Here is a 20,165-nt window from a genome sequence, read left to right on the forward strand (position 1 = left end):
AAACACTTGGAGGTTGTGCTATCGCTCTGCCTTCAATGACAGAGGAGAAAAAGGGACACCAATACTCTATTTTGAAACAGAGAGAAGGCTTCAGATAGCACTAGAAATGGAGTAAAGATAAATTTGTTAATCACTTGCTTTCATTCCACTAGAAATTCTTATGTTCTCAAGTTACCCTTCACAACGAACTCACTTTGTATCAATTATAGTTTTCAATCAAGTTTTACAAAAAATAAAATCCTACTGGGTTCTGAAAAAAAATGCTCAAGTCCACTCATTTGTTTCCTTGTACAGAAGTGAGATGTTTGTACTATTAATGAAACCAGTATGTTTTGAGCAGAATGAATAAAGAAGTTAGAGGCTGTTCTTCTAAGGCTACAAATGAGCAGGAGAGATATACAGAGCTATACTCTGTTCAGGAACTGAATTGGCAATATCTCCACATTATAACTTTCATTTAATTTGAGCGTAATGATTTATAATTTTGTGTAGTGTTGGTGTTGTTTATTGGTGCAGATCGATCAATGGCGAAAATCAGAGTTTTCGGTGCAGCTGTCCTGATAGTGGTTCTTGTGGCATTGCTCGTTTTCTTTGTCAAGCATGAGATTGAGGCAAACAATCATGACTCTACCACACAAAGTCCCACACCACCGGCATTTCAACCATTCTACTCAACACCACCACCACCACGTACCACCACCATCACCAATGGCTGTGAATGCTCGACCACCACTCTACGTGTTCGCACCACCAGCTGATCAGGAGGAGGAGGATGATGATGAGGAGACCGCCTGATCTGCATTGACTCCACTTAAATATTACTACCAGTTAAAGGCATGACTTGTTCTAATTCTCTTTTGTAGTATGCTTCAGACCACTTTTATATTAGGACGTATAAGTAATGATTGTTGTAAATATTATTATCTATATGGTTGTCCACGTAAATACTCATTAGTTGTGTACTTTGATGTAAACCCTACCTCTATATAAAGGAGGCTAATGAGACTGAATGAGATATACTTCTACTTCCTCCCAACTATTTTCTCTTCATCTTCTTCCTACTTTATAACACGTTATCAGCACGATTTGCACTGTTTCCTTTTCATTTAACTCTATGATGATCCATGAGGTTTATGGTGCAATTCTGTTGCCTTGACCAATAACTTCGATCTATGAGTTTTTCTTTTGTCTTTTCTTTGCTCAATTCATGATGTTAATTGTTCTATTTCTATGATCATGATAGAAGAGCCTTCATCTCATAGACGTACATATCTAGGAATAATTGGGTTTTATGTTTGCGTCAACGCACAAATCCAATATTTGTTTTTCAGTGGGTATCAAATAATGATTGTATCTATCTACTTCTAGTTTTTGGTTTTCTAAACCAAGCCAACGCATGTCCTTTTACATTTTGGTCTTTCAAATTCAACAATCAACATATACAAATATGCATCAATTTATGTTCCAGTTTATTTAATTTATTTAATGCGAATTCCATATGCACCTCTTCGTCACCTGCATCTGGTAATAACGTTTTCTCTATTGCTTCTCATACGTTCTTATTGGCCATGGCCATGAGAGTATGATAATATACCTACTGTTTGTTGTTCATTGGATTGTTAAGGATATAGATTTCGTGTTTTAGATATACATCAATCATACCTAACTATCCCTTTATTTTCGAGATGTCATGCCATATATATTTATCAATCCATCATTCTGTGCCATATGCCTTATTCATATAGGCATATATGATCGTTTCGCATTACATGGGTCACTGTTCATTTTTTAATACTCATATTGCCTTTTGTTTAATGCTCACATGATTAACAGAATACATGTAATTAGACTTGCACATGGATATCCTTTTATTTATGCACAGTAATGGATCATCGGATCTCATACGTACTGTAGCAAGGGTTAATTTCCTTGGAGCTGCTAGATATTTCAAGTTAAATATTGAATGCATGTATGTTTTCCATTGTGTTCGAATTTGTTTTATTCAATCTTATCAATTTACTGTGATTTTTGGAATAACAAATTTCTATATATATAATTCTGAATTTTGTAATCAAAATAATCGAGACTTGAAGTCTCTTGATTCAATTATAGAGGGCCTGAAGTTCCTCGAGAGTTACACAATCAAAATTGTGACATGAAATTTTTTCTAAGCTGAACGAGGGCCAGAAGTTCCTCAGAATTATACAATTATCAAAATCGCATGTTGCTTGATCCCTGATCATATGGGGACCTGAAGTTCCTCTAGGGTCATGAAATATAAATTAGAAAATTGTGACATGAAGCTCTTCAAAACTTATGCAATTATGAGGGCCAGAAGATCCTCAGAGTTATATAATCGAGCATATGAACTCACATATTTTTGATCCCCAATAATTATAAGAGGGCCGGAAGTTCCTCAAAATGTTTGGGTATTGGGGTTCCCTCCTCCGCACGACAATGTGAATTTGAAGTTTAATTTTGAACACTTGGCTAAAGCTAGAAGCTACGTTCTCCAAAAGATAAAATTATGTTCTTGTGTGATTAGAGGAGAGAAAAAAAAAGTGAAGCAGACCAGAAGTTCTGTGCAATTTCTTCATTAATGGAACCAGAAGTTTCCACAGTTAATTTTATTGCATAGTTTATATATTTATTTTTCTTCCCTGCAATTTTCGTATTTTGTTATGTACTTTCATTACAGTACTTATCTTTTAAATTAATTTTTTGTTACTCATACGGACCAGCAGTCCTATACCTCGAACATATGAATTTCGAATGTAATATTTTTTAACTAGAAGTTCAAAATTTCATAGTAGAACCTGAAGTTCTAACAGTAAAACTCAAACCCGAAGCTTTGAGTATAAAATATAAATTAGTTAAAAGTGAACTTGAAGATTCACTTTAGTCACCTCGAGCCTAAAGTTTTGAGCACCAAATTTATTTGAACCCGAAGTTCAAATTACAAAATCTTAGAACTTACAGTTCATAGAAAAAAAAAATAGAACCTGAAGCTTCGATTACACATATAATTCATTCATAGTTTATTTGACTTTATGTCAACTCGAACTAGAAGTTTCGAGTAAATTTTCATATGTCGATTGATACATTCTTCTTTATGCCTGCTTAAAGCATTCCACCTTAGAACCTAAAGTTCTAATTGTGCAGACTCGAGCCTTAAGTTTCGAGTGGATATATGGACAATTTATCGAAGAGTTTTAATCTTGGTTAACCTCAAACCTGAAGTTTTTGAGGGAATTATATTGACACCAATTTAAAAGTAAAGCATATATTTAACCGTTGGCTTATGACGAATGAGTATGAGTATACCCCAAAATTTGTGATCTTGACTTTTGTAATTAAAAGAGATCAGAACCTGTAGTTCCTTGATCCTTAATTACATGCATGAGGACCTGAAGTTCCTCAATGATCATACTGACTAGATGAGCACCTGAAGTTTCTCACTTAAAAGTTATGATCATGAAGTTAAACTCAACATTTAGAGTACATCTTTTTTCTTTGGCCAGAAGCTCAAAATGAATTTGAAATGAACCTAAAGTTCATTATAAATTGGTCCTCCCAAGACTAGTATAAAATGCCAAACTAGAAGTTTTGGATATATGTAAATTGCTCAAGACCCTGAAGTGTCATATATAATTGAGTAAAAAATCAAGGCTTGGATGTGACCAAATGGATGTTCATGATTCGCTGAAATTATTGATATTTCGTACAATTAAGCTTATGTAACAAGCTTTTCTGATCCTAAAGACCTTAACAAATGGCTCCAGAAGAGCACATAATATTATTACCATAGATGTTCAATCTCACACTATCATGGCCTCATTGTCTGGTGAGAAAACCGATTGACATGGCTACACCATGAAATGCTACCAGAAGTGGATCATGGCAAGAGAGAAATCATGAGTCAATGCAAATACTGCCCTAGCATTCACACATGTGAGGAAATTGAGAAATGGGCGTGTGTCTATGGTATACTATATGGTGGATTTTTCTCAAGCCACTTTCAAAAAGGCATTGTTCAAATTAAATTGCATTGACGAATAAGAACATTGCGATTCATCACATATGTCTTATGTCTTTTGCTTACAATAAGCAAATTGAAAGCACTATTATGTTACTCCACTGATTTATTGTAACCTCTTGATTTTCCACTGAAACTAAATGTTTCTTAATCCGATTATCTAGGAACCTGATGTTCCTTAAGAGGTTTTTATAAATTGAAAAATTGAAACCTCAAGTTTCTTGGATCTCTAATTATATGAGGGCCTGAAGTCCCTCCTCTTTATGACTACACATTTATATGTGTGAGGTTCTCCACATGATAAAGTTTTATGGATTGTAGTCTTCAACTCGAAATTTCGAGTATATCATTTTGGCCAGTAGTTCAAAATAAATTTGGTCCATTGCAATTGTTGATATTTCACAATTGATGTTTACTAAAGTTAAGGTAACACTCATATCAGGAGTTGTAGATCTTGTTTTGTGGCTCCGAATGAACTACTATCATGTTACCTAATTTGAAGTATTGTCGCACTAAGTTCCTCCAATGTGGTTAGAGTATACTATTTGCTCTCTCATATCAAATTTGTATAGTAAATTGAGACATATAATGTCATGAACAAGAAGTTCATTGAATCAAATACACTATTTTGGCATGTAAAGTTGCGTCATCTTTTGTCTACTATGTTGCGTGGAATCACTTACAAGTTTTGATGACTGCTAACCTACACACAAGGAAATTGTTTATTTACCGCATATTTGCGAGTTGTCACTTTAATGAGACAATCCTCCTGCCATGAGGGGGAGAAAGATTGTTCCTGAAGAACGACATGAATTGGTGTGAGATATTTATCCACCGTCTCATTTTGATTTTGGGAAATATCTAAGCTAGTGATTTGATAAAAGATCGATAGTGACAAAATTATATGCTAAATGCAAAGGCATATGCATGCTTGGGTTAAAGTCCCTAAAACCAACCATATTAGCACAAACAATCTAGACCCCATTTGATTTGTGGGATGCAAGTGTATCCAATTAACATGGTTCTCCTGAAGAGAATGTCATTAAACAATATCATAGCTCCTAATATGGCTACACATACAGAGGGTGTAGGTACGCCATTAGGAAATGACGTCTTAGTGATACAATAATAAATCAATATGGTTGATGCTAATGAACAAAGCATGTTTTGACCTAAAATTTGGTTTGGGTTCACCACCAACCAATGAAGATCTTCACTCCAAAGAAAGTGATAGATATTTGAACGCATCTTTTGCGTATGGTCATAATAAGACAGTCTTCCCGCCGTTAGGGGGAGGAAAGAGTACTGTCATTTGAATAACGGCGTGAATTTGTGTGGAATGTATCCACCAGGTCTAAAGTTTTAAGCCCCCAAAAATGGAAGATTATACAAGCCCTATAATGCTCTACATGAGATTATAAGTAAAATGATCCACATTCTCTACGTGATTCATCTATGAGAGATGATTGTCCTAGAAGCGACAATGTATGCCCCAGAAGTGGCATGGGTACCCAATATCAATAAGCTTATTACTATAGCTAATGCATGCATATAAGAATGTGTGGGATCTATGATCAATGATCATCGATATGATAATTTATATTTGGTAGCTACCAAAATCATTAAGGGCTGTATGGATGCTATACCACGTTTCATTATGAATGTCGACAAAGTGTATTACTGGCCAAATTGGAAAGAGGCAATTCTAATGAAATTGAATATTTGAAACGTGATGAAATACTTGGACCTTTAACCCTACAAGTTACAAAATGGTATTTATCAAAAGTGAAGATAAATCACTATGACACAATGTCTATTTATAGAGACATAAGATTGTGAACATCTTCCCTTATATGAATGACAATTTTCTATAAATACAGTGTTACATATAGCTGTTATATTGACGAGAGATTTATGGCACGTTGTCATCGTATATTATGAAGATCTTAAAGACACATTGCTAAAAGCAAAATCTCAAAGTAAAGTGTCATTATAAGCGTATTGCTTATCAATCCTCAAGGGATTCAAATACATGAATGATTCAAATGCAAGTCCATGAAAGGTTGAAAGAGCCTGAAGCTCACTCATGGAATCAAAGAGTCTACAGCTAGCTCATATGTACTCATTTCGTTCTAGTCAACGAGATCTAAATTGCCTTAATGAGTACTATGACGAGACTACTATCGAATTCGAATTATGATTATTGTGTTGCAACATATTTTAACTTCGGGAAGTTATGAATTACTTAGAGCTCTTGAAGAGCCTGTATGAGACATATCAATACACAAAGATATTGATGTTTATGGCTAGGTATGCCATGATGATTTTTTCAATGTTTTAAACTATAAAAAGTTAAATGTGTCAATTTCTTTCTATTGTTTAGTTATTACTTTGTGTATGAATTTGAGCATATGAGATTGTTTCTAACCTGATCATATGAGGTAAGGCTCATTGAAAATCGTCTAGCTTTGTTGGTATTGCTTAATCTTTGCAGGTATGAAAATTTGAGATGAGTCCCTATATGCAAAGCACACATGGTCTCACTTCAGTGATAGACACATCAAACCACTATACATGGTACATGTAGCTTATCGCATACATAATTAAGGCTTGCAACAATCAGGGGGAGATTCTCATCAGGGGGAGCATCCAGAAGCATGCTACCTAGGACATATGCGCGTGTGCTCTTTTTGTCCTTCGACCAGGGTTATTTTTGTGCCACTGGGTTTTTGTTACCTGGCAAGGTTTTTAACGAGGCAACAATAAGCGCGTCCAATATCATCATTCATTGGTGGACATCCAAGGGGGAGTGTTGTAAATATTATTATCTATATGGTTGTCCACGTAAATACTCATTAGTTGTGTACTTTGATGTAAACCCTACCTCTATATAAAGGAGACTAATGAGACTGAATGAGATATACTTCTACTTCCTCCCAACTATTTTCTCTTCATCTTCTTCCTACTTTATAACAATGATGACCATTTAATCTATATTATGATCTCAATGTTTAGACTCCTTAGGATTTTATAAGGTTTATTTGTTGGAAGATATTTGCTAGTGTTATCTGGGAAATCTATGCTTATATTTATATATATATATATATATATACACACACACACACAGTGGCGGAGCCAGGAATTTAAGTTTACTGGGGTACAAAAAAATAATAATATAAAAATATACAAAATATGTAATTTCTATCAATTACAATGGTAATTGTGCTCGACCAGATTTCATATTTTGAAATCGATCGTTGCATAATAATCTCATCATCTATACTAATAAAACTTTCTTTCTCAATATATGAAATCAAGCAATCATTCATAAACTTGTCACCTATTCGACTGTGTAAACGGGTGAAGACTCGTTCATAGCAGAAAATACTGAGAATCATTACTTGACGATACACGCACACATGTTATTAATATAATAAAATATTTTTTAAATCGTATCTGTATTAGACTTGAAAACCTGTAAGTAATATGGAAATAGGAATTATTAACTATAACCGATTCTATTATTAATGTTAAAAAAAATTTGGGAAAGAAAAATATTATGTAAATATTATATAATATTTATGGTGATTAATTATCGAGGTTGAGAGGCAGGGAGCACCAAACACATCTCAAATTATCTCACAAAAAAGAACCAAAAAAGGAGCACGTGAGTTTATCATCGTTAGCCAAAGTTTTAATTAATTTAAAAATATATAAAAAAATCAGATTGTAATATAATATTAATAATATTAATATACTATATATATTATTATTTTTTACAAAAACTGAGTGGGGCACGGGACTCACTGGGCCCCTGCCTCCCTCCGCCCCTGCACACACACATATGCATACACACACGCTGTTTCTGAAAGTGAACATTACCATATTCACATCAATCTTATTCCTTTTGGTTAATATACAGTGTATTGTTTCTGTTTCAGCATTTTTATCTCTTAAACCACAGCCCTTGTCCGGTTTTTTTTTCTCTCTTTTCTAAATGATGAAATAATTTGGTCAACTGTTTTACTCAGACATTCATATGGTGGGTGCTGTAAAAAAAAATTCATCTGTTCAAGCTTTGTAAAATCTTGAGCTTCCAGTTCATCAATATGTATTCTTTTCGATCTCCTGTTGAATTTGGAAGCAGTCATTGATGCATCTTTGCATATCTTGTTGCCATCCAATTCAAAGAGGTCTTTTTTTTTTTCTTAATAAAAAAGAGGATTAACATTAACCTCCTAGACATTAGTATGCTAATAACTTTGTAGAATGGGTGGAATGTAGTGATCATCAGAAGACTGAATAATTGGCCATAAAGTAGTGAAGACTGAATAAGGTACCCAATGTCTAACCACTGCAAGTGGCCTAGTGGCTCTTGCTTAGTTGGGTGTGCTCCCCAACCTAGGTTCGAACCCCGAAGCTGTCAAAGTGGGCAGGCACTGTGCTGCAATGCACAGTTGGAGCATTCCGAAGGGGTTTATCTTGGACCTAGGAAGCCTTTGGGTTCCCCTTGACAAAATCACAAAAAAAAAAAAAAAAGGTACCCAATGTCTCTATCAGGAAAATACCTTATTCAAGGCATAGTCACAGGATTTTATGCTCAATGAAATGGCCCGTGGTTTCTACGTACAATTGATCTTAATTTTGTTCTTGAAATTGATAATTTAAACCAAGAAATTTACAAATTGCAAACCAGAGAACCAAACATCAATACCATTATACCAGCATCATTGTATTAAGTTCAAGCACCAATCTCCTTCTAGATAACTGTCAGCCCCAACTGTCTGACTGACTACACATTGTTCACCCAAAAGGTCTTATATGAAGTCTTTCCAAAAGGTCTTAGCTAAATACATCTATGGGAATTTAGAGCTCCTGACGTGCGTGCTGAACCAACATGACAATAAGAGTCACAAGGGATGCATAAACTGAAGTGGGTATCCGTTGCACAACCTTCCCAACATGGGGTATGTACAACATTTCAAGTGGACGTAGTCTCCCACTAAGGCGGGAGACGAACCACACCCTCAGTAGCCTTCTTTGTCGCCATTGCAATTGTTGGTGCTGCAACTAATGTGACGATCATTCCCTGACGGATAACAACAAATGTGTCGGCAGTAATCTGCTTGATCCACTTGGCAAACTCTTCTCGGTCAATTTCTCCGTCAAGATTGATATCGTGTTCCTGCAAATAAACAACACTTCTCAATGTATATTACTCAATCCTTTAGCTAACCAAATTTTTTGCAAGGCTTCAATGTAAGAATAATTGCGCCTAACAATATTTAGTTAGGGAAACACATGAGTAAATTAAGTTCTTCTTCTTCTAACTAACCTAAACATTTCAAATCATAAAACAAAGAATTCAATGTTAGACAAGTTTTTGGATAGAGAAAGTTTTGACAAAATGGCTATACGTTGCAGCCTTTGTTCTATTTCTCAATTCTCAGATCTACATCTCATAATGTGGTGGCTTAAGGATATAACCCTAATGCAACACCTTATGTGCAATCGCAGCCATACATGTGGCAGTTGATCAAATCACACACGTGTCCACATAGATAAATTACAATTAAACAAAACAGGAAGTAATTTAATATTGATCTTTTTACCAATAACTACAAATAATCACATATATTTACCAAGAGCAGGCTCCGTGTTCCGGAAGCCCGTGCGGCCAAACATTACACAACAAGCCATTAACACCAGTATTAGCCATTTCTCCCAAAATCAAAACTGTCCCAAAATCAAAATCCTCTCAAGATCAATAAATCTAGGGCTCCGACGAAGCTAGGCGGTGAAGCGACACGGTGAAGCTAGGAGGAGAAGCGAGGCGGCATAGTGATCGGAGAAGCAAGGCGGAGAAGTGACATGGTGAAGCTAGGTGAAGAAGTGAGGCGGCGAAGCGATTGGAGAAGCAAGGCGGAGAAGCGATGCGGTGAAGCTGGGCAGAGAAGCAAGGCGGCGAAGCGATTGGAGAAGCGGTATGGTGAAGCTAGGTAGGGAAGCTAGACGGAGAAGCTATTTTTTGGTCTTGGCTTGCAAATCTACCGGCAAGGAACACGGCGAAGCTAGGGTTTGTTCTTAGTCTGCAAATCCACCGAAGAGTGAGGTCAGTATCAATTAAGATGAGTTGGTAGGCAGGGAAACTTGATGTTATGTGACTGATGATGAATTGTATGAGCTCATTGAGACTCAGTACCATTATAATGCTTGCAATATGTGCAATCTATGATTATATGGACCCTCTAAAGATCATTAACTTTAGTTTCTGAGGGTCAGTAGCTTTAGTTTATGAGATTTGCTTGTTCTAATGGAATATGACGAGTTTTGTGACTCAATAATACAAAAGAAATTGTATGAGCTTTAGTTTCTGAGGGGCAATAGCCTTAGCTTCATGATTTCACTAACACTATGTTTATTGTTCTCAAACTTGTGTTAGGAGAATAGCTATTGGTTCTGGTTTTCGTAATCAAGTGTTTCGAATTGGTATGATGATGTTGCTGGAGTTTTGTAGAATAGAGAGGCTGATTCATTCTATTTTTTTGTGATCTTCATAATTGACATGCTCTGGTGGAGAATGTTGTTGTAAGTCAGTATGGTGTTACTTAGATAGGTCTTAAAATGTTTGAATACATAATGGTGCCGAATTGTATCGAGTTTATGTTCCATAATGATTACTTTATTAACATGTCAAGATCATTCTTTGAGTGACATCTTTATGTTTCTGATATGCAATGATCACATATGTGCCTTTCTGTATGTGATGGTTGATTTAAGAGGTTTGAGATTGTGAATGGTATATCTAAAGTTAGAGAACCATGTTTATTGAGGATCAGTATGCTATTGAGGGTGAGTAACCCTATGTGTATTGCAACCTTATTTGATGTTTATTTATGAGGATCAATAGCTTTAGCTTTATGAGTGCATTCGCTTGATTGCATGAGGTATTCAACTCAAATCTATTATCGGTTCAATTGAGCTTGCAATTTTGGACAGATTTGTTAGCTTTACTTTATGGAAGGGTCATTGAAATTATGTCTACCTATAGGCTCTATGGATATTTGATCTTGCTACTGCTGTTAGTCTTTTTTTTTTTTTTTTGAAATTCTGGTCATTGATCTACTGCAACTGTGAGGATCTTTTGATTAGGTATTTTGTATTCTTATAGGCTACAGTGGTTTTTTAATCAAATTGACGGCTAGTACACTATTGAGGGTTAGTAAACTACTGAGGGTCAGTAATCATATATTTGCATTTATCATATACACAGATTAATCGCAAATGGTAAAGAGGAAGGCTGCTACAATAGACAAAGAGAATGTATCGATTGAAGAACATGAGAAGAACCATGGTGGAGAGATTTCTTCACCTTGATGAGAGCTGGTATTCGAAAGTAAGTGTTAATTGAAGGTAACCAAAGACCATATTAGGTTGGATTGGATTAGGATTAGGATTACATTTGATCTTTTTGAATCGTTTTGTTTGTTAAGTGAGATTAATAGCAAAAAGTTGATCTTTTGCATATGTGGATCTGTGTTTATGAGTTGATAGAATTTTGATGAAAGTAAATCGACAAAGATGCATGCTTTTTGAAGTCTTCTTTGTTGGTTAATGTTAATGGATCGATTTAATTACTAAGTTTCAAACCAAAAAAAATGGTGCAAGGTCACATAACTTTGGCTATTTTATGTGTATACAAACAATTCAATCAGTTAATCATTTAGAATTGCCTCTAGAAACTGGAAAGAACTGTAAGTCGTGTATGTCAGAATGATACTAAAGCTCAGTACATTAAATCTGCAATCCCTTAGAATGATACTGAAGCCCAATACATTAAGTCTATGGAGGTTATTTTGGTCATTTGGGTTCAACTACAGTACCACAAGGGAATTAGAAAAAAACAAGCCTGCTATTGGTAATGAATGGGCTGAGATTGTAGCTATTGATAATTTGCTATTTAATATTTAGGGCTAATTACTGTTTAGTACCCTGTGCTTTTGGTCCAACATCAATTCAGTCCCCCGACTTCCAATTTAATCAAAAACACCCCCACACTATTATTTCTCCATCCAATAGGTCCATTCGCCAAAAATCAGTCAATTTCAGCTGTTTTGGTGCTGACATGGCGATCCAACTCAGCCCAGGTGGGGCCCACATCAAGGCGAATTGACCAAACTGACCCTGGCTCTAATCTAACACATAGACGATCTCCCCAAATCCCATTACGGCTCCTGCCTCCCTCATTACGCGATCTGAAACCCTAAAGAAAGCCCCAAATCGCATCCCTTTGGAGAAACCCAAAATTTGGAGAACACCCAAGCAATAGATGGTTGGTGAAGAAGGAGAAGGCTATATATTGAAAGCGAAGACCTAAAATCTAGAAGGAGACGGTCGATTGATAGCTGGAGAAGGTTTCGACATGGCCGATGGTGCGCTTGATGTTTGGATACCCAGAAAAACGGAGGATGGAGATGACATCCCTCATTACGGTGAGTGTGGGTTTAGTGTTTTGCATTACGGTGGTGAGGGATTAAATAATTTCTGGTTTAAGTTTTGAAATTTAGTGTTTCAATGTTTCGAAATTGGGGAAAAATGGTTTCTGGGTTTTGTTTGAATTCTTCCAACTTGGGAATAAGGTTTACGGTTTTAGAGTTTGGAATTTTTTAAAGGATTTGAAACTTTCAGAAATGGAAAAAAGGGGTTTGAGGTTAGGGTATGAGATATTTGAAATTTGAAACCTGGGTTTACAATTTCTGTTTCTGATATGGGTTTTAGAAGTTTAATCCCAGCATGCTTTACTGATATGGGAAAAAAGGGTTTGAGGTTAGGGTTTCAATCTGATCTGATATGGGTTTTAGAAGTTTTGAAATCTTCTAACTTACAGGTTGCAGAAACGTGCTTTAATCCCGACACAACAAAGTACAATATAAAACAACAAAGTTACCCTTTCCAGAAACATGGCTTTTCTATTCTGACTCCTGTTTTTGTCGCATATAGATTTAGCTTCTACTTTTTGTTTCATACTTATTGAATCACAATAATTGTGAACAATAGCCTGCAATTGTATACCACTAATACTTTTTAAAGTACGAATTGTTGTCTGTTTGTGAAGGATTGACCCTTAAAGTAGGAGATTAAAGTAAGGTGGTGCATGTGAAAGTTGTTGGGGATAATGAATGAGGGTTTTAATATTGTTGTAGTTATGGTTTTGATATAGTTGTTGTTGGATGTGGTCCTTCTTTGTCTTGTTTGCCCACTTAGCAGTGTTTTTATAAGTGTCCTATTGTTGGGTAATAACTGACAGGCTATTGTGTTTTTTTTTTCCATGCAGATGGCCCCGATTACTTCACAATGAAGATATATCATGGGGGTAACATACTTGGAAACAAGTACGTTGGTGGGAAGATATCCTTCTATGATTATGCTGACAAGGATAGGATGTCATTGACTGAGTTAGATAACATGGTCCAAGGGTTGAACCCAGATTATGCAGGTACTAGGATTGATTATTGGTGGAGTATAGGAACAAAAGATGATGCTTTGACAAAAATAGATTCGGATGCGGATGTGTGCACTATGCTATGTTGTGTACCCGAAGTGAGATTGGTTGTTGTGTACTTGGATCATATTCATGAAGGTGATGAGAGCTCGGGTGAAGATGAAATCTATATATATCCAGCTGGTTTTGATATGTTTAGTCAGTCCGGATCTACTGGAGTTGTGATTGAAGAGCTCCCTGATGAGCCGAGAAAGAAGGCTACATGTGTGATTGAGGAGATTATTGAGGAACCAAAGCTGGCTTTAGTCATCAGAGAACCTGAAGTCTCCATCCCAACTCAAGGCAGCAAAGTGGCTGAAACAGATCCAAAAGATAAGGGTAAAGGAAAGATGTACCCCGAGGTAGGTCCTGTAGCAAACAGTGTTGATGGTGTAAGTGGTCTAGATGAAGAGATGCTTGAAGATATAGATATTCTAGATTATATGCAATCATTTGGGTTCCATCCTGAACAAGAAGATGAAGTGGATAGCAGTGAGAGTGATGAGGATGATGAATACATACCCGCTGCTGAAGATGATGAATATTATCAGTATGGTGTTGATGACGACGATTGGTTCGAGGAAGCTGATATAGGGTTTGAGGTTAATGACAATGGTGAATGGGTTGGACCAAGTAAAGAAGTTGTTCTGCCTTTGGAGATGGAAAGTGGAAAAGAGTTTGAAGATCATGAAGATATGTTTGGATCAGCCGAGTCCGATGAAGAGAGATTGCGGCCTGCTTTGGATTCTGATGGTGAAGAGGAAGTACTATTCCCTGAGTTTAATCCAGAAACAGATATGAAGGACCCGGTCTTCAAGAAAGGGATGATATTTGGCAGCGCTGCGATTTTGAGAGAGGCTATAAGGGAGAGGGCTATTAGAGATGGTTGGGAGGTATATTTTATCAAAAATGACCGGAAAAGGGTGAGGGCTATATGCAAGTCCCAAGACTGTCCATTCGAGCTCTATGCATCTAGGATGCAACATGAGGAATCTCTTATGATCAAGACTTATGAGCCGGAACACAAGTGCATGAGAGTCTTTGATAACAGCATGCTCAGTGCTAAGTATTTAACTAAGCGTTTCATGGAAAGGATCAAGCTGAACAGTGGCTGGAAGCCAGGTATCCATTCCAATCTCTTGGGAAATTTGTTTGGTTACTGTTTGTTGTGTAGTTTTCTAATTTTTTTGACAAGTTTGGTTGCTGCAAGTTCGAAATTATAGTGCCTTCCAATTCCTTGTTTCCATTTTTTTTTTTGGTTTTTACAAATTTTGGTTGGTTGCAGCAAGTTGCAGGTGTTATATGATTTTGGCCATTCATAGGTTCTTATGTGAAAAGCTTGTTTCAACTGTACAGTTTTAGAGTGATTAAAACCTTCATGTTTGTATCAACTGTACAGTTTTAGAGTGATTAAGCCTTCATGTTTGTATTTTTGCTTGTTTTAGAGTAATTAACCAGCTACTGCTTCAGTTTTAAATGGTCCAGTTTTGTTTTGTTCAGTTTTGGAAATGGTTTCTTGCTTGTTTTGCTTGCTTCAATGGTTACCGATCCTTGTTTTGGTTTTTTTTTTTTTTTTTCGGTTACAGAATCCTTGGCTCAAACTATGTCTTCAGAAGTTAGAGTAAGGGTCTCCAATCAGATGGCTTATCGAGTAAAGAAAGCAGCCCTTTTGGTGTTGGAGGGAACCATCATGGAGCAATATGCCAGACTTCGAGATTATGCGAATGAGCTGAAAAGGGTGGACCCTTCTACAACCGTTGACATAAAATGTGATTTCAGCAAGGGAGAGAGCCTTCCAATCTTCAAGAGGATGTATATCTGTCTTGGAGCTCTAAAAAATGGATTTAAAGCGGGATGTAGGTCTGTGATTGGGCTAGACGGTTGCCATTTGAGGTCTGCATATGGGGGTCAGCTCTTGACAGCTGTTGGCATTGATGCCAACAACACTTCATGGGTGATTGCCTACGCAATGGTGGAGATGGAAAGCAAAGACTCGTGGAGATGGTTCCTAGAGCTTCTGTGCAAAGACCTGAGTATACTTGAGGATGGAGCAGGTTGGACTTTCATCAGCGATAAGCAAAAGGGTTTAATCCCTGCCTTTGAAGAAGTAGTTCCATTGGCCAAGATTAGATTTTGTGCGCGCCATATGTGGACAAATTTTACGAAGCTGTTTCCGGGAAAGGTACTAAAGGATCAAATGTGGAAATGTGCAAAGTCAACTACACTTCCTTACTTTGCAAAGGAAATGGAGGAGATGAAGGCTTTGGATAATGAAGCGTACAAATGGATGGCACGTAAGTTTTCGAGTTTACAAAGTTGCTGATTTTTTTGTTTTTGTTTTTTTTTTGGCTAAGTTGACCCATATCAAGACTAATGGCTGCTGCTGCTTGTTTTGTAGATAAGGATAGGCCTCCACAGCATTGGTGTAGAGCACACTTCGAGACTTGGTCGAAGTGTGACATTATGATCAACAACTTATGTGAAAGCTTCAACTCGTTCATTTTTGATGCAAGAGCAAAACCACCAGTGAGTATGTTCGAGGAAATGAGAGTGAAGCTAATGAAGAGAAACCAAATCAGAAAGGATAAGATGCAAGCAATGGTGGGAAATCTGTGCCCCAAGCCTAGAAAAGTACTAGAAAAGAACAAAATGAAGGCTGCTTCAGATTGCATTTCTATCGGGAATGGTGGTGACCAAGTGGAGGTGGAGACTTTTGAAGGAACAAAGAATGTGGTCAACCTTACGGCAAGGACCTGCACATGCCGAATGTGGGACTTAAGTGGTGTTCCATGCAAGCACGCGGTCTCAGCAATATACCACAACAGGGCAGATCCGGAAAACTTTGTTGCAGATTGCTACTTAAAAAAGACGTACCTTAACATTTACAGCAATTTGATCAAGCCGGTTAACGGAATGGAGATGTGGACTAGGAGTGAAGAACCACCAATTCTGCCTCCACAGTATTCTAGACAGCCCGGAAGGCCACGAACAAAGAGGATTAGAGATTTATCGGAGAAGTTGGCTGCACAGGGAACAAAGCTTGGAAGAGTTCAGCGGTCGTTGAAGTGTAGCAATTGTCAAAGAATTGGCCACAACGTGAAGACATGTCACCGACATCTTCCACCAAAAGATAAGCGAGCTGCAAATGTGAACAAGAAAAGGAAACTCAACAATGGAGAAGGAAGTTCATCTCAAAAAGCCCAGGTAATTTTTGATTTTTTTTTTCTGCATATGTTTAGTGTACTTTGTTCAAATTATTTTGTTTATGGGGCAGCTTGTTTATGTTTCTGTGCAGCTTGTTTATGTTTCTGTTTTAAGGTTGATCCCATAATTTTTTTGCAGCCTAAACCTGGAAGAAAGCCACCATTGAGTAAGAATGACTTGAGGAAAAACCATCTAAAAGTGGTAGAATATCAAAGGGTATGAAACATGGATTTTGGCCCCGATTAACTTTGTATGGATTTGTTGATGAATAGGTCTGTGATTCGACTAGTGATGCTTTGCTTTTGATATGTATGTGTTGAAAATTATATTCTTGTTTCTGATTTTTTTGTGAGTGTAGAAGAAGATGGCTGCATTGAAGGCATCTAGAAAAGCTGCGGCTGCTGCCCCTGCTAACTCTACCAAAGCTGCTGCTGACTCTACCAAAGCTGCTGCTGCCGCCACAAAATCCAAGTCCACCAAAGCTGCTGCTGTTGCTGCTGCCACATCTACCTCAACAACCACGAGGCCTCCGACATCAAGTAAAGCATCAAAAGGCCAAACTCCAACACCTTCTAGATCATCTCAAAGGATTAGGCAGAATTCCAAGCAAGGGGGAAAGTAGGAGCAAGTTTGGGGAATGATAAGCAAGCCCTAACATTTTTTGTGCAACCTTGGTGTATGCTACCTAGGTTGCTAGCTCTAATTTTTTGGGAGGATGATTAGAGCTATTTGAAATGCAAACATTAATTTGAGATGTTTTAAACATTTGGGCTGCTTATTTTGTTGGATTTAGAGAAAGTTTGATGTTGTTATAAGATCAAATGTAGAATTGGTGCTTCAAGTCAATAGCATGTTGGTTAAAAATGTAGATTTGTTCCTTTGAAGTACATGTTGTTACTTTGAACATTTACAGGTCAAATGTTATTACTTTGATAAGCCATTCTGCAAATACATTATTTTGGGCGGGAGGATTCAACTTTACAAGTATTTAGGTCTTCTTTGGAGGGAAATTGGGCTGTATTTAGGTCTTCTTTGGCGGGAAAATGGGCTGCTTAATAGAACTTGGAGCTGTGATAGAGCCAGGGTCAGTTTGGTCAATTCGCCTTGATGTGGGCCCCACCTGGGTTGAGTTGGATCGCCATGTCAGCACCAAAACAGCTGAAATTGACTGATTTTTGGCGAATGGACCTATTGGATGGAGAAATAATAGTGTGGGGGTGTTTTTGATTAAATTGGAAGTCGGGGGACTGAATTGATGTTGGACCAAAAGCACAGGGTACTAAACAGTAATTAGCCCTAATATTTAACACTCCCCTTTAAATTGCTAACTGTTTTACTCCTAGAAGATCTCGAAGATAAGTGAATCTATCCTTCGGCAATGCATTTGTGAATATGTCTGCAACTTGTTCTTATGTTCTGCAATATCGCACTAAAATTACATTGGTTTGAACTGCATCTCGGATGAAGTGATATTTCCTTTTGATGTGCTTGGTCTTGTTGTTAAAGACTGGATTCTTTGACATTGCAATTGTAGATGTATTGTCGCCCAATAAAGGAGTAGCTTCCAGCTGTTCTTCACCAAAGTCTTCAAGAACATATCTCAGCCAAGTTACTTGAGATGTTGCTTCTGCAGCACTCACATACTCAGCTTCTGTAGCTGACATAGCTACACTTTGCTATTTCACTGAAGCCCATGGAAATACACCATAACCAAATGTAAATGCATATCCAAATGTGCTTTTCATGTCATCTTCACTTCCACTCCAATCACTATCACAGAAACAAATCAGATTTGGCTCTTGATCTTTCTCTTTCTCATATATACTTGGTGCCAAAATCAATTGTTCCTTCCATGTATATGAGAATCCTCTTTGCAGTTCCCATGTGAATTTGAGTCGGATTGTGCATGAATCTTGACAAAAGACTTGCGGCATATATGATGTCTGGTCCTGTTGTTGTACGTCAAGTATAGTAGGCTTCCCACTAAGCTTTTGTAAATGCTTGAGTCCGCAACTTTGCTGCCATCTTCCTTTGACAATTTTTCATTCACAATCAAAGTTGTTGCAACTGCATTGCACCCTTTCATCCCAATTTTCTCAAGAAGTGTTTGGGCATATTTCTTTGGGAAAATTTCACAAACAGTACACCAAGTAAAGGCCACTAATAATTCTTATACATAAAGTTCCAAATCAAACATTTTGGTACACGAAATCTGAAACTCGACCCACTATCAATACACGACGTCAATTTTTGACACAAAAATGTCCATTATGCCCTCAGTTTTTTTTTTTTAATAATTTTTTTTTTCTGTTATTTTTTTCTATTATTATTTTTCCTTCTTTTTTTCTGTTATTTTTTTTTCCTTCGTTTTTTCTGTTATTTTTTTCTATTATTTTTTTTTCCTTCATTTTTTCTGTTATTTTTTTCTATTATTTTTTTTCCTTCGCTTTTATCTCTTTCTTCTTCCTTCTTCCGGGCTCACTCCCTCGCTTCCAACGCCGCCTTCCTCACCTCCACGCTCACTCCCTCTCTTCCAATGCCACCCTAGCCCTCCAATTGGTGAGATTTATGGTCCTACAGCTTATATTTGTAACTCAGCAAATATTTAGTCATGTGAAAAGAAAGAGAGATAAAAACGAAGGAAGAAAAAAAAATAACAGAAAAAATAATAGAAAAAAATAACAGAAAAAATGAAGGAAAAAAAATAACAGATAAAACGAAGGAAAAAAAATAATATAAAAAAAGAAGGAAAAAAAAAATAACAGAAAAAAAATTTATTAAAAAAAAAAAGAACTAAGGGCATAATGGACATTTTGGTGTCAAAAATTGACGTCGTGTATTGATAGTGGGTCGAGTTTCAGATTTCGTGTACCGAAATGTTTGGTTTGAAACTTTATGTATAAGAATTATTAGTGGCCTTTACTTGGTGTACTGTTTGCGAAATTTTCCCTATTTCTTTTGGTGAACAGAGATGCTGTCATTGCTTTGAATAACACCAATGCCCAAAAAATGATGTAAGAGACCTAAATCAGTTATCTCATACTTCTTCATCATATTCTCCTTGAATTTCAAGATCATTCTCTCATTGCTTCCGGTAAATACCAAATCATCAACATAAATTGAGACAATAAAGATATCAGAATTACCTTCAGCTTTTGTGTACAGGGTTGCTTCACTTGGACTTCTTTGAAAGCCATTTTTGATGAAGTAGGAGTCAATTTTACCATACCACGCTCTTGGCGCTTGCTTCAACCCATAGAGAGCCTTCTTGAGCTTGTACACTTTTTCTTCTGTATTCTTGATTACAAAGCTTCGAGGTTGATCCACATAAACGTCTTCTTTTAACACTTCATTTAGAAATGCTGATTTGACATCCAATTGATG

General features: G+C 36.8%; 1 protein-coding gene across 1 annotated transcript; it reads left to right on the top strand.

Moving 5' to 3' along the window:
- Positions 1-9,907: 9,907 nt before the first annotated feature.
- On the top strand, positions 9,908-17,403 carry LOC133716405 (uncharacterized). The gene is made up of 7 exons (XM_062143118.1): positions 9,908-10,020; positions 13,240-13,286; positions 13,371-14,699; positions 15,164-15,871; positions 15,976-16,781; positions 16,920-16,997; positions 17,140-17,403. The coding sequence occupies exons 1-7, from the start codon at positions 9,908-9,910 to the stop codon at positions 17,401-17,403; spliced, it is 3,345 nt and encodes a 1,114-aa protein (XP_061999102.1).
- Positions 17,404-20,165: the final 2,762 nt, after the last annotated feature.

The sequence above is a fragment of the Rosa rugosa genome, chromosome 6, assembly GCF_958449725.1.
Source record: "Rosa rugosa chromosome 6, drRosRugo1.1, whole genome shotgun sequence".
Taxonomy (NCBI): domain Eukaryota; kingdom Viridiplantae; phylum Streptophyta; class Magnoliopsida; order Rosales; family Rosaceae; genus Rosa; species Rosa rugosa.

What these genes read in the sequence shown, in the direction of transcription:
- LOC133716405 (XM_062143118.1), top strand. Translation starts at nt 9,908, where the DNA reads ATGGTGAAGCTAGGTGAAGAAGTGAGGCGGCGAAGCGATTGGAGAAGC. An exon ending in GCGAAGCGATTGGAGAAGCG is followed by an intron (nt 10,021 to 13,239) that starts GTATGGTGAAGC and finishes ATATTGTTGTAG; the next exon opens with TTATGGTTTTGATATAGTTG. An exon ending in ATGTGGTCCTTCTTTGTCTT is followed by an intron (nt 13,287 to 13,370) that starts GTTTGCCCACTT and finishes TTTTCCATGCAG; the next exon opens with ATGGCCCCGATTACTTCACA.